Here is a 15,905-nt window from a genome sequence, read left to right as displayed (position 1 = left end):
GCGGTTATCTGTAGATTATTGGTAATGTATATCTGTGTTTCATTATTTGTTTTTCAGGTACCAGCTGAAATTGATTAATTAGTGCTGCATAATTTTGATATTGCCCTAGCTAGATGTTTTCTAAATTTGTTCCTAAAACATTTGCATGGAGCCCAACATGTCGATGCTAATTAGTGGTCAGTGAGGGAGACGTTTCTCACATGCTCATGATTAGTTTCTGATATTTCTTTATCATTATTTTGATGTATTCAGTTTCTTTTGCTCAGATTATATTACTATGGTTTTGTGTTATAACCATTGAGATAATTTGTTTACTCGCATTGATTAAACTCATATGTACGGCGTATGAATCAGCCTTTGTTAGCTCTTTATATTTATCATTTGTATTTGATAATTATTTTTGTGACCTTAGTGTTGTTAATACAGGGAAATACAATTATTAACTTCTTAATAAACTGGTGTGGTTATTGAGGTTGAACTGTTTTATATGATGTTTGTGATGTTTATGGCGTATTTCAAATGACATCCCCTCAGAACAAATTCAGTTTGTTTCATCGACCTGGTGTGTGAAATCCACTATTCAGTCTGATATAATAGCAAGGATTTCACCACGTTCACATATCCAGCGATGGGAGCCCGGCATTTCTCAAAGGGCAGCTGAAGTTAAAATCCTGGTTTTCAATCAAGTGCCTTGGAATAAAGCATTATTTGGAGCGTAATAATGAAGATAATGGACAATGTTAAAGCTAAAATTTAGCGTAAACTGGTGTTTTCAACCCTCTCTGTAGGATCACTGGAGGTAAATGTGAATGGGAATTCTTGTAGATTACCATGAGCTACAAACAGTTCACCAGCCTCCACTGCCCTGTTTTTCCCTCACTCCTTACCCGTGTGTTATAAATTATATCTTGTAATTCTCAGAACCAGCAAAGTGGGTTTGTCGTCCATGCTAAGAGGCCAGCACTTGCCATGAGGCGCCTAATGGTAAAGGCAGCAGCAGAGGCCACAAGTGGATGCCGCCTATATCAATTTCCTAGTTATGGGGATGGTAAGTGTCAAGAACAATTACCATCCACATAAGTTGTTTTGTAATTTAAAAAACAAGGGTTTTAGGCCCATGCCATGTACTGCCCTCGGCATTACTGTGAGGGACATGTGTAACACATCTTTTTCTTTTTTAATGCAATCACTAAGCTGCCTAAGTGCTGATCTAGTGGCAGCCCTGGCCTGAGGTTTTTGGGGGTCTGAAGAGACCTCCCATTGATGACGCCATCAGTGTCAGATTTGGAAGCACTCCTGGGCGTTTAGGGCACAAGTATTCCTGAGGCTGCCTGTCAACCATTTCACCCTTCCAAAACTCATCATCCGTGACGTGTTGGGAAAGGGTGTCGCTTGCAGTGAAGGACTGAGGGCATGAGACTGTGACTTGGAGCCACATATATGCTGTAAACAGATACACTGTGCATGCTTTAGCAGGCACAGAATATCTGTTTAGAGCATGTAATATTTGGTATTTAGAGTGCTCCCTTTATGCACTTTTAACTTGCAGGAGTGTTTCACTTTATTTAGTACATCCGTTCATATCCCTATTCTTAGAGGTATTTAGTAACAGTTTAAGTAAATGCCTCACAGTATAGTGATATTAACTGATGTACTAAAGCAAAACACTCCTGCATGTTAAAAGCACACAAAGGGTGCATGTTTAAATATGCCAGTTCTCAAAGTGTTAAAAGCCCCCTGTATGCTTTCAACATGCAGGAGCGCTTTAGTACATCAGTTTTGATCACTATACTAACAGGCATTTATTAACAGTTTTAATAGATGCCTCTCACTATAGTAATGTCAAACTGATGTACTAAATTGAAACACACCTGCATGTTAAAAGCAAATAAGAGCACTTTTAAATAGACCAGTTCTGGATGTGTGCATCCTGAATTAATATACTTAACAGCTCTTGTGTACTTTTAATGTGTGGGAGTGTTTCACTTTAGTACATCAGTTTGTATTACTATATTGAGAGGCATGTATTAAAACTGTTAATAAAAGCCTTTCAGTATAGTGAAAACAATGGATGCACAAAGTGAAACACTCCTGCATGTTATTAGCATACAAGTCACCCCTCCATTTTAAAATCCCACCAGCCGCCACTGTGTGGCAGCAACATCAACGCGATTGGTTTCGGCCCTGCTGCGGAGCTGCTGCCACCAGCAGGCCTATAGAGGCAACCTTGTACACAAGAAGTCAATTGTTGTTCTTTTGCAGTTTAATATACTGCGAACTCAGCCCATGGGATTTGAAGGACAACATCATATCGATTTTTTGTTAAGGCACAGGAGATTAAGTGATGTAACTAAATTCACAGGATAGTGAGCTGTCACCAGCATGGGTGCTGTAAGTAGAGGTGCACGGAGCTGCAGCACCCCCAAAATAACCATGCTGGAGGTCAGAAGGTGAAAGAGCAATCCAGATGCCTTTACATTTTGTTTGTATCTTGACACATTTTTGATGCCCTTAAAAACAGAGGTCAAATGTTTTCTGACGAATTGCTGCTTATTCCCTAACATTGATATTGATGTTTACTTTTCATTCTTTAACTGCAAAGTGAGAGTTTTTTGTAAGGTGAACAATTTGACAGTCTTGCAGGGGTGTGAGTAAAGGCTGTACGATATCAGCTTTTTTCCTAATACAACAAATTTGAAATACCTGCAAATGAATTGTACAAATATTTCAAAATATATAAACAGTTAGCAAACCACAAATGAAGATTTTTTTGCAATTCCAAAGTGCAATGAAGACAAAATTTAACAGGATAAAAACAACTCGAGACACTTTATATGTGTGATGCACAAATGATATTCTTTGAAACATGTTTCCAAATATTATTGTTTATGCACCACATAGTTTTATCAGTAAACCTTCAAGTATGTGTAAATGTAGTGTAATTGTAAGTGTAATGAAAAATATGTTGCCTGTAACTATAGTGCACTTCCACACCATGCTTTAATAATGTTTTATTGACAGTGCTCCAAAATGCAAGTTCGGCTACATACCACACCCTTACCACTCTCTTGCTGAATGTGTGTGACACATTTGCTAAACTTTTTCTTCTTCGATTTTTCACAATCCCTAGGACTTCAGTGATGTAACATTGATGGCAGCACGTTCACTCTGAAAATTATCCCAGCACCACTGGTTGCCAGAACTGAAAGCTGGCTTCCCATTTCCATTGTTGGCAGCTCTAGCCGTTAGGCCACATCCCATCCCCAAATTGAAAGGAAGGCAACATGGTAGGACACCCACAAGGCCATTCAGTGATTTATAGGTTACCAGCCACGTTTTAGTACCACATGACTCCGGGATTACCTTTGCTGTCTTCAAGGCACAAACTGAGTTCACAGATCGCCCACAATCCCACAGTACTGTGGAGCAACAGATTACAGACCACCTGAGGCCTCCTTGGGTGGCCTTGCAGATTACCCACAATGTTCCTTAAAACAAAGGAGCCGGCTGCGGACCATCCTTAAGAGTGGTGCCCTCCCCCCCCCAAACGTGAAGAGTGTCTGCCAGGCTGAGCAAAGGTCAGCCTGACAGACACTTGTCCTGTGCAGGTCAGGCAGCCAGGCGCTGCATTTGTGCTAAATGTGTCTGGGTGCCCGAACTGAACTATGCCAGGCTAAAGATATCACAGCCTTGTGGGTGTGACCTCCTCAGAACAGAAAGTGCTTGGTGGTCCTCCCCCTCATGATGGAGGGGGGGGGAGAATCACAGATACCCTCGGACCTGGGTGCTTCAGTTTTCAGCCCTGAAGTGCCTAGGGCTTAATGTCCATCACTGAGGCTCATCACAGAGTAAGCTGGGGCCAGAAGTCTCACTGACCCCATCCCATTCTGTGACATGTAAGGGATTGGTGCCTCCTGTCATTGGCTGACCCATGACAAGGTCAGCTGATGAAAGGAGGCTGTAGTCCCAATCCTCAGAAAACACAAGGCTTCCCTCCCACCACCAGCGATTACAGGTGCTTGCTTATTTTGAGCCAGGGGTTGCTGGTGGGGGTCAAAGACACTCACTTTTGTGGACCAACACTTGTTGTTCTGCACCAGACTTTGATACAAAGCAGGAGATTAAAAAACACACACACAAAGTGGAAAGACGGAGGAAGAGAAAGATAAAAAAAGGGTTACAAATGGCAAAAGCAGGAACCTGAAAGAGTGAGATAAAGGGCCAGGGAGTAGATTAAAGAAGCATGAAGAGGGATTGAAGATTACCAACCTTAGTATTCAGCGCGCCCAGGTTTAATTGCACTGCTTCAGGGTGGAGTTTCGGGCCCTCACCAGCTCCCCCTCGAATTACCGGCTGGCACTGAATATAACATAAGCTTGCCCGAATAAGGAGTATGCACAAGCCCAAAGGTAAAACAAAGCTTTATGGGTTTTCTAGCAAGCATGATCTTTTTGAGCAGCGTGTTTAAACAACCAGCACTACACACTTCTTAGTGTGAGCAACAAGAGTAAAACCTTCCAGGCATCTGGAAACCGTGCCCAAAGAATTAGCAAAAAAACAGACCTGGCAGGGACCAGGAATCTACCTCTGCGGCACATATTTATTTATTGTTTCAAAAAAAACAAAAAAAACTTCTCATTAAGTATAAACATCTGTACACTGGGGGAATATTTAACCCCCTTAACATAAATAATTTCTGGAAATATCTTCATGAGGGGAAGGTCCCCTCTGTGCCGGAGCATTATTTACAGGTGGCCCGGCGTCCGTCACACCGTTTCTGAACTAGGCTCAGGTTCCATGGCTCCATACCTTCAGTGAGCTCAGGTTCCATGGTTGGTAGCAGCACCACGTGAGCACGCTGGGCATAACGGTCCAGGGCAATGCCATGCTAAGTCCAACTCTGCCCAGGAGCTTCTTGGGTTTGACAGTCAGTGCAATGCAAGAGTTGCAAGCGGAGTCCAGTGCAACGTGGGCAAGATGCAGATGGAGCGCAGTACAATGCAGTATAGTCTCAGGTGAAGTCCAGTTTAATGCTGAAGAGTCAAAAAAAGGGTGGGTGGGGGGCGGGGGTCTTAGTGCAATGTTAGATACAGCCTGTACCAATCTCCACCACCAGTCCCTCTGTTAACTGCAGACGAGAACATGAACAAGCTCCACAAGATTTCACAAAGCGTGTAAGATCTGTGGTCCTTTCAAAGTACAACCAAAAGATTCTGTGCAAAACCCCAGGAACATGGCACAGTATTTGGATTAGTCACCCGGGGTACCAGATAAAGGCTGACAATTACCTCTAAGGACATGTCACAGATTACACATGTAATTCCTCCCCACAACCTTGCGAAACCTGGCACAGACCCTGAATGTAAACTAGGGAATTATGGCACTGGTTCTGCATGCAAGCCTGTGGATGTGATGCAGATAATGTTTGATGATACACATATACAGCATGTAAACCCTAGGATGCTGCATTGATTGTGTGTTACATCCACAGACCTGAGAAAGACCCCACACATAACCCTGAATAGGGTACAGGCTCTCATCGGTAGCCTCAGCAGTCACTTCCTCCTTTCTGGATCCAGATCTGGATCAGTGATGAGATACCATCCAGTGTCATCAGAAGCATCCTCCTTGCCTTCCCATCGGAGAAGCAGCAATGTCCAGCAGTCTCAGACATAGACCGGGCCTCAGCCCGGGGCCACTATACATTACTGGCCAGTTCCAGGGATGTCGTCTCTGAGCTGGTGTCGCTGTCTCTGTTAAAAAGAGAATATGACATTATGCATTTAACAAAAACTTGAAAGGTCTTAATCCAGAAAATAAATCTTGCTACAGAAGAGAAAAAGCTATGTAATGCAGTCACATCAATACTCTTCGCCCAGCAATGTAATTCCAACAAACCCTTGGCTTGTCCTTCTGTTTTAAATTATTGTACCAGCTGAGCATATGTGTTGCTAAGCACTGACACCATGCAACCCACTCAGTCTCACTGCATCTTCCGCTACTCTGAGAATGCCTATCCAGACATGGATCAGAAGCTCAAGGTAGATAGATGAAATTGAAAGCTGATTGAGGATGAAGAGTATGAGAGTTACTAAGGGTATTAATGTGCACTCACTCGAATGGCCCATTGAGCTCAAATTGTGAGGATTTCTTGCAAGAGGGAAGCACCTGGCATCGCAAACTCGTCTAACAAAATACTATCTTTAGCATGACCAGAAAAAAGTGATCAATACCTCTGGACATTATCCAAAAGATAATGTTAGGTGAAATCATGAAGGATAAAGCAAATGGTTGTTTTCCAGATAATATCGAATGGCCGGATTTTGTCTGCAACGGGCTGTGAAAGCAAATACAGGCAAGTTTGAAGGTGTAGGAATAACATGGAGTGGATAATGCTTCAGCCAATAAGGGAGACAAAGGCTGCAGAAGAAGCCTAGATTCCTTATAGTCAGGATTAGAACTACTATGTGTGACAAACAATCTTCTTGAGGAAGAAGCATTGCAAACGAGCATGGCTAGACTGGAAACCAAAATCTGCTCTAACATCAATGTTCATATCGGCCCACGCGGCCGGAAGGTGAGATTAGAATGGGACTACGGTGGTTTACAAGAAAGTATGGGTCTTGGCAGCCCAACTAACTTACACAGCTCCAAAAGGAAGGAGCCTCCTGGCCTGCAGATGACAGGGAAATGGCCAATTTGGCCTTCAAAAGAACCATCGGAGTCCATTCATCTATCGTACATTAAAGCACAACATATGTTCCTTGGCCAACTGGACTTGCAAGTTTGCATTACTATAGGGCAGTGTGATAATCAATAAGACAAGTTTTAGTCCCACTGCAAGACCAGGCCTCAAATCAAGTGACTTCCAAAGCTTTCAGAACAACATTCAAATCATAATCAGCAAGGCATTTCCGGATTAGTGGAAAGACCATCAACATCTCACATTGCAACTTCATTCTCTAAGAAGTACAGCTTTTAGTCCAAAACAGAAAACTAAATAAACAGTAAACAAGGACGAGGAAACAAGATATAGGTGCGAGTCCACTGTCTGGTGCCAATGACAAATACTGAACTAGATGCCCCATACAGGTGCAGTGGAACTACTTATTGGCCGCTCGAAAGACTGCAGCATTGTGTAAAAGGCATGCGTATGGCTTGCACAGCAACAAAACACATTGGCTCGTGAACTGAAAGGCGACATGAAATATTTAACTGATGCAAAGAACTAACGGCCTCCTGAAGGAGCGTGGCCATACTGCTCCTTATGGGTCTCTTTTTAAGGTTGTGAGGCACTTTGGGCAAAAGCAGGCTGGTGGCGAGGAACAGAGAATCTTTCCTGAACACACTAAGAAAGTAGCACTGTCTTAAAGGGCATATGACTTCCACTTCCACCAGGCACAATTTGGACACTGGGAATTGTCCTGAGAATTGGGGTCTACTCACGATTAGTGCCCCCTCCCCTCCTGCCCAAAGCTACAAAATATTAAAATCAGAGTTGTCATAACTTGCAGTAAGCATACAACATGCCACACTGTACCTGCCATACTTTCATCTGAAACACTTCCCCCTGTAGCTACTCTGTGAAGCTTTGTACTGTGACCAGCACCTCACAACAGAAATCTGACACTGGACGTGTGAGTGAGAGCAGTGCTTGATATACACTCTTGACCATAAAACATTTATACTTTCCTTCTGGGGAGAGGAGGTTTGCCGGTGGGTCACCAACACCACAAAGGCTGGGCAAACTAAAAGGAGCAGGGCATGAATAATAAGAAACTGTTGCCTTCCGATTCCCTAATTGTATTGTGGATGAGTGTATTAACCACCAGAGAAGAGCTAACCTTCTTCGACATATTCTGTTGGGCAATTTTTTGTATCTTGCACAACTCACACCCAGAAGGCTTCCTGCTCATTTATATGCCTAATGTATAAATAGTGGGACTCCTGCATAAAACAACCATGCAGAAAGGTGTCCTAGCGGACATTTCTTGCCACATAAACTGGAAAGTAATAGTTTCACATAAGTGAGCCGACATAAATGGGCCACCATGAGCACAAAGCGAACACACAAAAGGAAACAGAAGTTCGCTAGCAGTGAAAGGTATCGACAAAAGTGCAATTATCCATGTAACCGGCAAAAGTGCAATTATCCATGTAATAGGATCGATGTCATGCAAAGCGCTCTACTACTGCCCAGCAAGATCGCGCTGTCTACGAAATAAAGAGAAAAAGTAGTGCAGAATCCATACGGAAAACATGGAGCCTCATGTTTTCAGTAGTTGGCCGGTGAGCTCGAGGCGGGCTGCACACCGGAAAAGGCATGACGTACGCATGCCTTTCACTAATTAAATCAAGCTAATTTTAAAAGGGAAGCTCACGAACCAATCGTGGTCACAAGTCCATAGAGAGATTACACCAGGGACAGAGCGCAAAGCTCTTTAATTTGCAGCATTGCTCCTGAGTTATCTAGCTTGCAGACTTTCTCCTCTTTTCACCCTTGTACCCTAATGGAGCCCTGGGTCAAGTGGCAAACGGCAACACGATGCAAGTCTTACAGCCTCCCAAATCACTGAACAGGCTACAAAAACTAACCTCAGCTGCGTCCACTGAGCTGCGTGGTGTTTTTTGGTTTATAAAGCAAAGCCAGTTCTCATGGAGATCAGAGCGCTGTATAACAAGCATTTACAGTGCAATGGGTCTCGCCTTTGCTCGATTTAGAGCTATTAGCTTTGTAAATTCCTAACTGGACTTTTCTTACCACATACATTGAAAATGAAAAGTAAAACATTAGTTGACATATGTGATCCGATTCAAAGTGCCATGGCAACCATTAGCAGGAAGGTGAGACACAAAAAGAAAAATAAGTTTGCTCGCAGTCAAACGTATTTGTAATTGTGCAATTATCTATGTAACGGGGTCAGTCTGCAAGGCGGTAACAAAACCGCCCCAGGAAGGGACAAACGTAAAGCATTTACCAATGATGATAAAGGATTTTTGAAAAGCATGCCCAAGAACGAGTGAATGTGATGTGCATGTGGTTCAAAGCCCACAATACTTACAACAGGTCAAAACCCTTGCACACTTGACCTAAAATGTGGACTCAGCATAACCCCTTCCAAGTAATTCCCAACAGTCCAGTTTTAGGAAATGGCAAGCAAGTCACAAGATGCATTGAGTCACATGAGCTTGCTTGTCTCTCAAAAGACAAGAAACGTTCACCCTTTCAGCCATTTAAGAGAAGTAAAGGAGTTGCCTATCTGATTGGGAGTGAGGAGCTGCAGCACAGGAGGGTCTGCCACAATGCTGCTTCAGCAGCATGTTCAGCCATTTCATAGACATACTGGTAAACAGCCCTGCATGTGTGAATGAAAGCCATGCTGAGTACCTGTCCTAGAAGTGAACTCTTCCATTTTTTTCTCTTTCAATAAGCCTGTTTCGAAGTGTAGATATATTGTCAGATCAGTGGGCAGAGGCACATGGAGTTTATAGCTCGAATTGACCAGGATCAAACAGTTTTTAATAGACCAGAGACTGGAGCACACTGCTACTTTCTGCAAAGGCCCTACGTTCACAGCCATATTGCATTTTGGTAACTATACCACATACCACAAGACTGGGCTTTCCTCTGCTCTCTCAGGTATTATCCAGTCCAGAATTTACATTGATTCTAAAAATTCACAGTCTTGCCAAAAAAGGGAAGATAGGAATACAATGAAAATCAGATTGACCAAGAGCACACAATATGACCAAATGGGAGGCAGGAATTAAAAAAGTTGTCTCCTGGTTCTACTTTTCCCAGTATTTGACTAGACACAACTATGGTGGCAGTGTTACCTTCCCAGGGAAATGCCACTGTATTGTGACAGTATTTATTTCAATCACATTTAGGTGAAGTGATAAACTCAAGATTGGATGTCAAGTATCCTAGCTCCATGATTTAAACATACCAGCTGGACCAGGTCCTGTGGCAGTAAGTTGTTACTGGGCAGTACGCATTGAAGATACTGATATTTAGCTTTGGTGTTCAAAAGCTTAAAACTGTTTTATTCCATTTAAATATTGGAGTTGATAATTTTATAAGAGTGGCTCTCAAAATGTGCAATAGCAAGCAGTCAAGGCTGAATTCAAGAGGTAGTAAACGAATTATAACTCCAATACAGTATCAACAGTAATCAAGCACTATAAACGTAATATCTAGCAGAGTTATATCTTTAAATAAAATGACCTGCGTTAGAGGAGGGGGAATTTGAATAGAAACCAAAACGTGCGCTGTGCTTCATGGTCCTCTCTCTCCCCAACAAACATCTTCTGGTGCCTCCATGTGTGCAGCGTGTCTGGTGGTAAAACGTCCCTGTGCAGTATCCTTGCAGGTATAAGGACCCCTGGATGCAGCTGAGGGCGGCTTGGGTAGCGAGGAGACTATGATTAGCAGATAGAAGGATCTGGATAGGAGTTTAGTGGGAGAAGATACCAGAGAGGGAAAATACAGTGAATAGGTCTATATACAGAATAGGTGTATATTCTCTTCCATATGGTCCCATTCTTCTTAGAGAGCCAGTCAGATTAGTGCTGATAGGATGAAGTTTTCTTAGGAAGCCTGTACAAAGTACTAATGAAGTGAAGGAATGTTGGGAAATTCTTACTAATTTTGCAATAATTCAACCAGCCAAGCACTAGTGAGCAAACTGTTTCACTACGTTGAATGGGATAAATGAGCACGTCTGTGACATGTTATATAAATGAACACATCTGTGATATGATTTATTGCTTAATATTGTGTTTCCAGGGCTTTAAATTTGCAACAATGGACTGAATAAATCACCAAGCTTTCTAGCGTAGGAGATAAAAGCCAGGGTTTTGGAGTTTTGGTTAGTAAAATAGGTGCTGAAGATGAGCGGAATATACAAGCCCTCTCGCTTGGAGGTGTTCAACATCAGGGTTATTCAAGCAATCCAGTGTCAGATGGCAGAGACAACTACATAAACCTGAGGGAAGGAGGTGTGACAATGTAGAATTAAGAAGAGTTGGTTTTCATCTGCATAAATGTTGTATGCAAATTCAGATAAAGAGATTACTATTACCGCTGAGTCTCTAGTGTTTAACAGTGAAGTGAAAAGGATGACCATTAGTCAAAATGGGTGGGGATGAAAGAGTTTTTGTTAGGAAGAAATATGGCCTTTTCTAAACCGAGTAAGTCTGAGAATTTGTTATGGATATGATCTGAGAGATCAGAAGTTTATTTGGCATGCAGTCTTGGAAGACAGATATAATGGTTTGTGGCTGATTTGTGGTTTTAGAGCAGAGCTGAGCTTGGATGGAGGCAAGGTTGTTGGATGAGGTGTAACAGTAGGTAATGGGAGCTACCATAGAGACCAGAGATTTTAGGAAGTGCGAGTGATACATAGAAGGAGTCAAAATTGGGCAGTACTAACACAATAAGGATGTGGTTAATGGAGGGATTATACCAAGTAAAAGTGGCCTAACAGTGGTGTGTTCGTCAAACAGTGATGTAGGATTTCCACTAGGCTTGGCAGCTTCAGAAATGGTTTGAGAAGCAGGCAGTGTTTCCAGATTTATTTTAAAATTAATAAAACAATTTGTACTTAAACATAAAAGGCTGTTTCAGACTCTACCCATTGAAACCGATTTCTGGTTTCTGGTAGGGATAGCTTTTAGTTGAAGCTTATATAATATGAATGGCATGTGAATGGACCATAAAGCGGTTTTTTGCCGTGAAGTGGCTTTATGGCTCACTTTCAGAAGGTTTGTTTCAATATTCAGATACTTTGATATTTATTCATGCTTTGAAACCATAATTTCGGAAGGTGCTAGAACCATCCAGTGTGAGTGGTGGATTAACTTTAACATACTGGTACCAGGGGAGTCCAAGGGTGCAGGACTTGCATGGTTCTCATCAGTTTTCCTTCGCCCAGCAGAATCCCCTTGAACTCACAAACTTTACTTAAAAAACACATTTTCTTGCATTTCTGTGAGGGAAAGTCCTGGAATCTGCAGGCAGCCACAAATTTTCTACCACCGACCGTTCCACTAAGTCTCCAAAGAAAAACGTTGCCTCACTTGTGTGGGTGGGCAAGTGACGTGACAAGAAGTGCCCAAAACGTATTGTGGAGACATCAAAATTACCTATCACAAAACAGCCTGGTTTTGTAAGAGGGTCACCTGTGTCTTTGGTCCTGTGCTCGGCAGCCATATAGATAAACCTACCAAACCCAGACATTTCTGAAAACTAGACACCTGGGGCAGTCCACATAGCTGTGGCGTGTGTGGATTCCACAAAGTTTTCTTATCCAGAATACCCTGCAAAAGTGAAACGTTGATTAAAAACACTATTTTCCCTTGCTTTTTTGTCACGTAAACTACAGGGATGTGCAGGGATCCACAAAAGTTCATACCACCCAGTATTTCCCCACTTTTCCTGATAAAAACAAAACCCCACTTGTGTGCCTGTGCCTAGTGACCACTTCAGGAATGGATCACTCCAGGGTCAACAGTAGCCCTCATGCAAGGACTACTATTGACCCTTGTGTGATCCATTCCTGTCACGGGCACTAGGCCTAGGCACACCAGTGGGGTCGCTTTTTTATCGGGACAAGTTGGTAAATGCTAGGTGGTAAGATGTTTGTGGATTCATGCATATGCCTGTAGTTTACTTCACAGAAACACAAGGAAAAATACTGTTTTTATGCAACCTTTCGAGGGTATTCTGGGTAAAAAAATGTTTTGGGGGAATTCACACAAGCCACACTTTGTGGATTCCCCTGGGTGTTTGTTTATTTTTTTAAATGTGTGGGTTTGATACTTTTCCCTAAATGTCTCCAGATCCCAGGACCAATGTTCCCTCTAATTTTTTTCCACTGTGTGCGGTCGTGTGCGGTCTCTGTGCGCTGCAGCTAAGGATACGTGCGCCAAGAAATTGACCATTCATGCGCGCGCAGCGCATAACTAGCCAAGATCTTTGGCATTAGCCTCTCCATACCACTAAAGCAAAAAAGGGGCTATCATTGCTCCATGCAATAGGGCATCAAGGCAGTTTTGTGACCTGGTAGCACACCCCAAGGACATGACCTGTTAGGGGAGCACGTATATTGCTCTAAAAGGCTTATTTAGGCTTAGAAAGTGATAACGCATATAAACTACCACAAAGTATAGGAATGGTGGAACATTTGATAACAGCACATTTTCTACTGTTCTGAAGCATTTCCTAGCTCATTAACCATTAATTTCCAAGACAAATATCACTTGCCCGCTTGTATGCTAAAGTACGCCAAATGATGTTTAAAACACTCCTCGCGGCATTTAAACGCTGTTTTCAATGACTTCAATCCAGATTCAAATATGAGCATTATCTGCCTTAGGGAGCAGGTATATCGCTCAAAAAGGCTTATTTAAGCTTAGAAAGTGATAAAGCATATAAACTACCACAAAGTATAGAAATGGTGGAACATTTGATAACAGCACATTTTCTACTGTTCTGAAGCATTTCCTAGCTCATTAACCATTAATTTCCAAGACAAATATCACTTGCCTGCTTGTATGCTAAAGTACGCCAAATGATGTTTAAAACACTCCCTGCGGCATTTAAACGCTGTTTTCATTGACTTCAATCCAGATTCAAATATGAGCATTATCTGCCTTAGGGGAGCACGTATATCGCTCTAAAAGGCTTATTTAGGCTTAGAAAGTGATAACGCAAATAAACTACCACAAAGTATAGGAATGGTGGAACATTTGATAATAGCACAACGTGCACGCTTGCCAAAGGGGCCTGCGCGATGGGGGAAGGAAAGGTGCGCGCGCGCCTTACAGGGAACATTGCCCAGGACTAATTAGTACACTCACCCAGTTATCACTATCGCCAGAGTACATTTTGGGCATTTCATATTGCGGGCACTAGGCCTACCCACACAAGCGAGGTACCATTTTTATCAGGAGACTTGGGGGAATGCTGGGTGGAAGGAAGTTTGTGACTCCCCTTAGATTCCAGAACTTTGCAGCACTGAAATCGGAGGACAGAGTGGTATTTAAACCCAATTTTGAGGTTTTCGAAGGATTCTGGGTGACAGAACCCACTGAGAGCCCCACAAGTCACCCAATCCGGGATTTCCCTAGGTGTCTACTTTCCAGAAATGTACATGTTTGTTAGGTTTAACAAGGTGCCGGCTGAGCTAGAGGCCAAAATCCACAGCTAAGCACTTTGCAAAAAACACATCAGTTTTCAATTGAAAAATGTGATGTGTCCATATTGCGTGTTTCCTGTTGCGGGCACTAGGCCTATACACACAAGTGAGGTACCATTTTTATCCAGAGACTTGGGGAAACAGAATAGAACAACAAGTGTTCTCGTCAATTGTCTATATCTACATTTTTGCCTTCCAACTGTAAGACAGTTTGTAAGAAAGAAGTCATTTTGAGACCTGTCCTGTATTTACATGCTAGTATGGGGACCCCCAGATTCAGAGAAGTGCAAATAAACACTGCTTCTAAACTCCTTATCTTGTTCCCATATAGGAAATACGTATGTTTCCTTGATATCTATTTTTCACTCTTTTATGTTTTACCAAATTAATTGCTGTATACCTGGTATACAATGAAAACCCATTGCAAGGTGCAGCTCTCGTTTATTTGCTCTGGGTACCTTGAGTTCTTGATGAACATACAAGAGCTATAAATTCCCGCAATCAGAAGGGTCCAGCAGATGTAACGGTATATTGCTTTAAAAAATAATCTACCATAGCTGGAGAAAGTTATGGAAGAAAACGTAGATAGAAATGGCTGTTTTTTCAACCCATTTTCAAAATGTATTTTTTATTTCAACTGTTACTTTCTGTAGGAAAATATTGAAGGATCTAAACAACGACCCCTTTCTGAATTTAGAACTATGTCTACTTTTCAGAAATGTTTAGCTGTCCGGGATCCACCATTAGTTTCCCACCCATTTCTGTCACTGACTGGAAGGAGACTGGAGGCACAAAAAAATAGTAAAAATAGGGTATGCCCCAGTAAAATGCCAAAACTGTGTTGAAAAATGTGGTTTTCTGATTCAAGTCTGACTGTTCCTGAAAGATAGGAAGATGGTGATTTTAGCACCACAAGCCCTTTGTTGAGGTCATTTACAGGAAAAAAAAACCTGATGTTTTCTTCTGCAGCACATTTAACAAAAAAAATATACAAAAAATAAAATAAAAAATTTAGCTGCTTTTTGGCTAATTGCTTGGTCTCAGGGAACCCACAAACTCTGGGTACCTTTACAATCCCCAGAATGTTGGGAAAAAAGACGCAAATTTGGTGTTGATGGCTTATGTGGACAAAACGTTATGGGGGCCTAACCGCGAAGTACCCCAAATAGTCACAAAAGGGCTCAGCATGGGGGCGGGTGGTGTGTTCAAATGGCAGCAGCTAAAGGGTTAATGTCGGTGCGCAGCCCTCTCCCAGACTGTGCTTAGCATAGTGGCACAACAGGGAGAGGGGGGCTCGTGAATTTGATCCACCCTCAACTTTGGGGCCAGCTATGCTATAAGAAGGGACCTGCACCCTAACTTATCCTCTCGAAAAACAACGGATGTGGTCCTTCAGCCATTCTCTACATTTGGGATCATTCCTTTGCTTGTCTTTTTTCAAAGAAAAGCGCTTCGATGATTTTTTTTCCCCAACGGCATTAAATGGAACGTGAGTCAAGATATTTAGAAAACGTTGACTTCAGGGGCTTTTCTTCACTTTTGCTTTTTGAGTAGTTAATGAGGGGAGCTCCGCAGTCTTGTTTTTTTGTATGACAAATCCACCACTATATGAAACGATGCGATTTGATAGCTCGGATACTGATCACTTAAATTCAGCAGACATGAAAACTGCGAACGGCTCTGCTGTGACTTTCCCACGCTGCT

At 42.4% G+C, this 15,905-nt stretch overlaps 1 protein-coding gene across 2 annotated transcripts in view; it reads right to left on the bottom strand.

Annotated features, from left to right (window-relative positions):
* Positions 1 to 4,580: 4,580 nt before the first annotated feature.
* Positions 4,581 to 15,905, bottom strand: part of MFSD2A (MFSD2 lysolipid transporter A, lysophospholipid) — an 89,827-nt gene continuing 78,502 nt past the window's right edge. For both annotated transcript variants that reach the window (XM_069223434.1, XM_069223435.1), the window contains one exon: positions 4,581 to 5,753. In XM_069223434.1, coding sequence (XP_069079535.1) covers positions 5,699 to 5,753 — 55 coding nt within the window. In that variant the 3' untranslated portion in view covers positions 4,581 to 5,698. The remainder of the gene's footprint in view (positions 5,754 to 15,905) is intronic.

This window comes from Pleurodeles waltl, chromosome 3_1, assembly GCF_031143425.1.
Source record: "Pleurodeles waltl isolate 20211129_DDA chromosome 3_1, aPleWal1.hap1.20221129, whole genome shotgun sequence".
NCBI classification, from domain to species: Eukaryota; Metazoa; Chordata; class Amphibia; order Caudata; family Salamandridae; genus Pleurodeles; species Pleurodeles waltl.
Note: the sequence above shows the minus strand (reverse complement) of the source record. Positions and strands in the feature narration are given on the sequence as shown.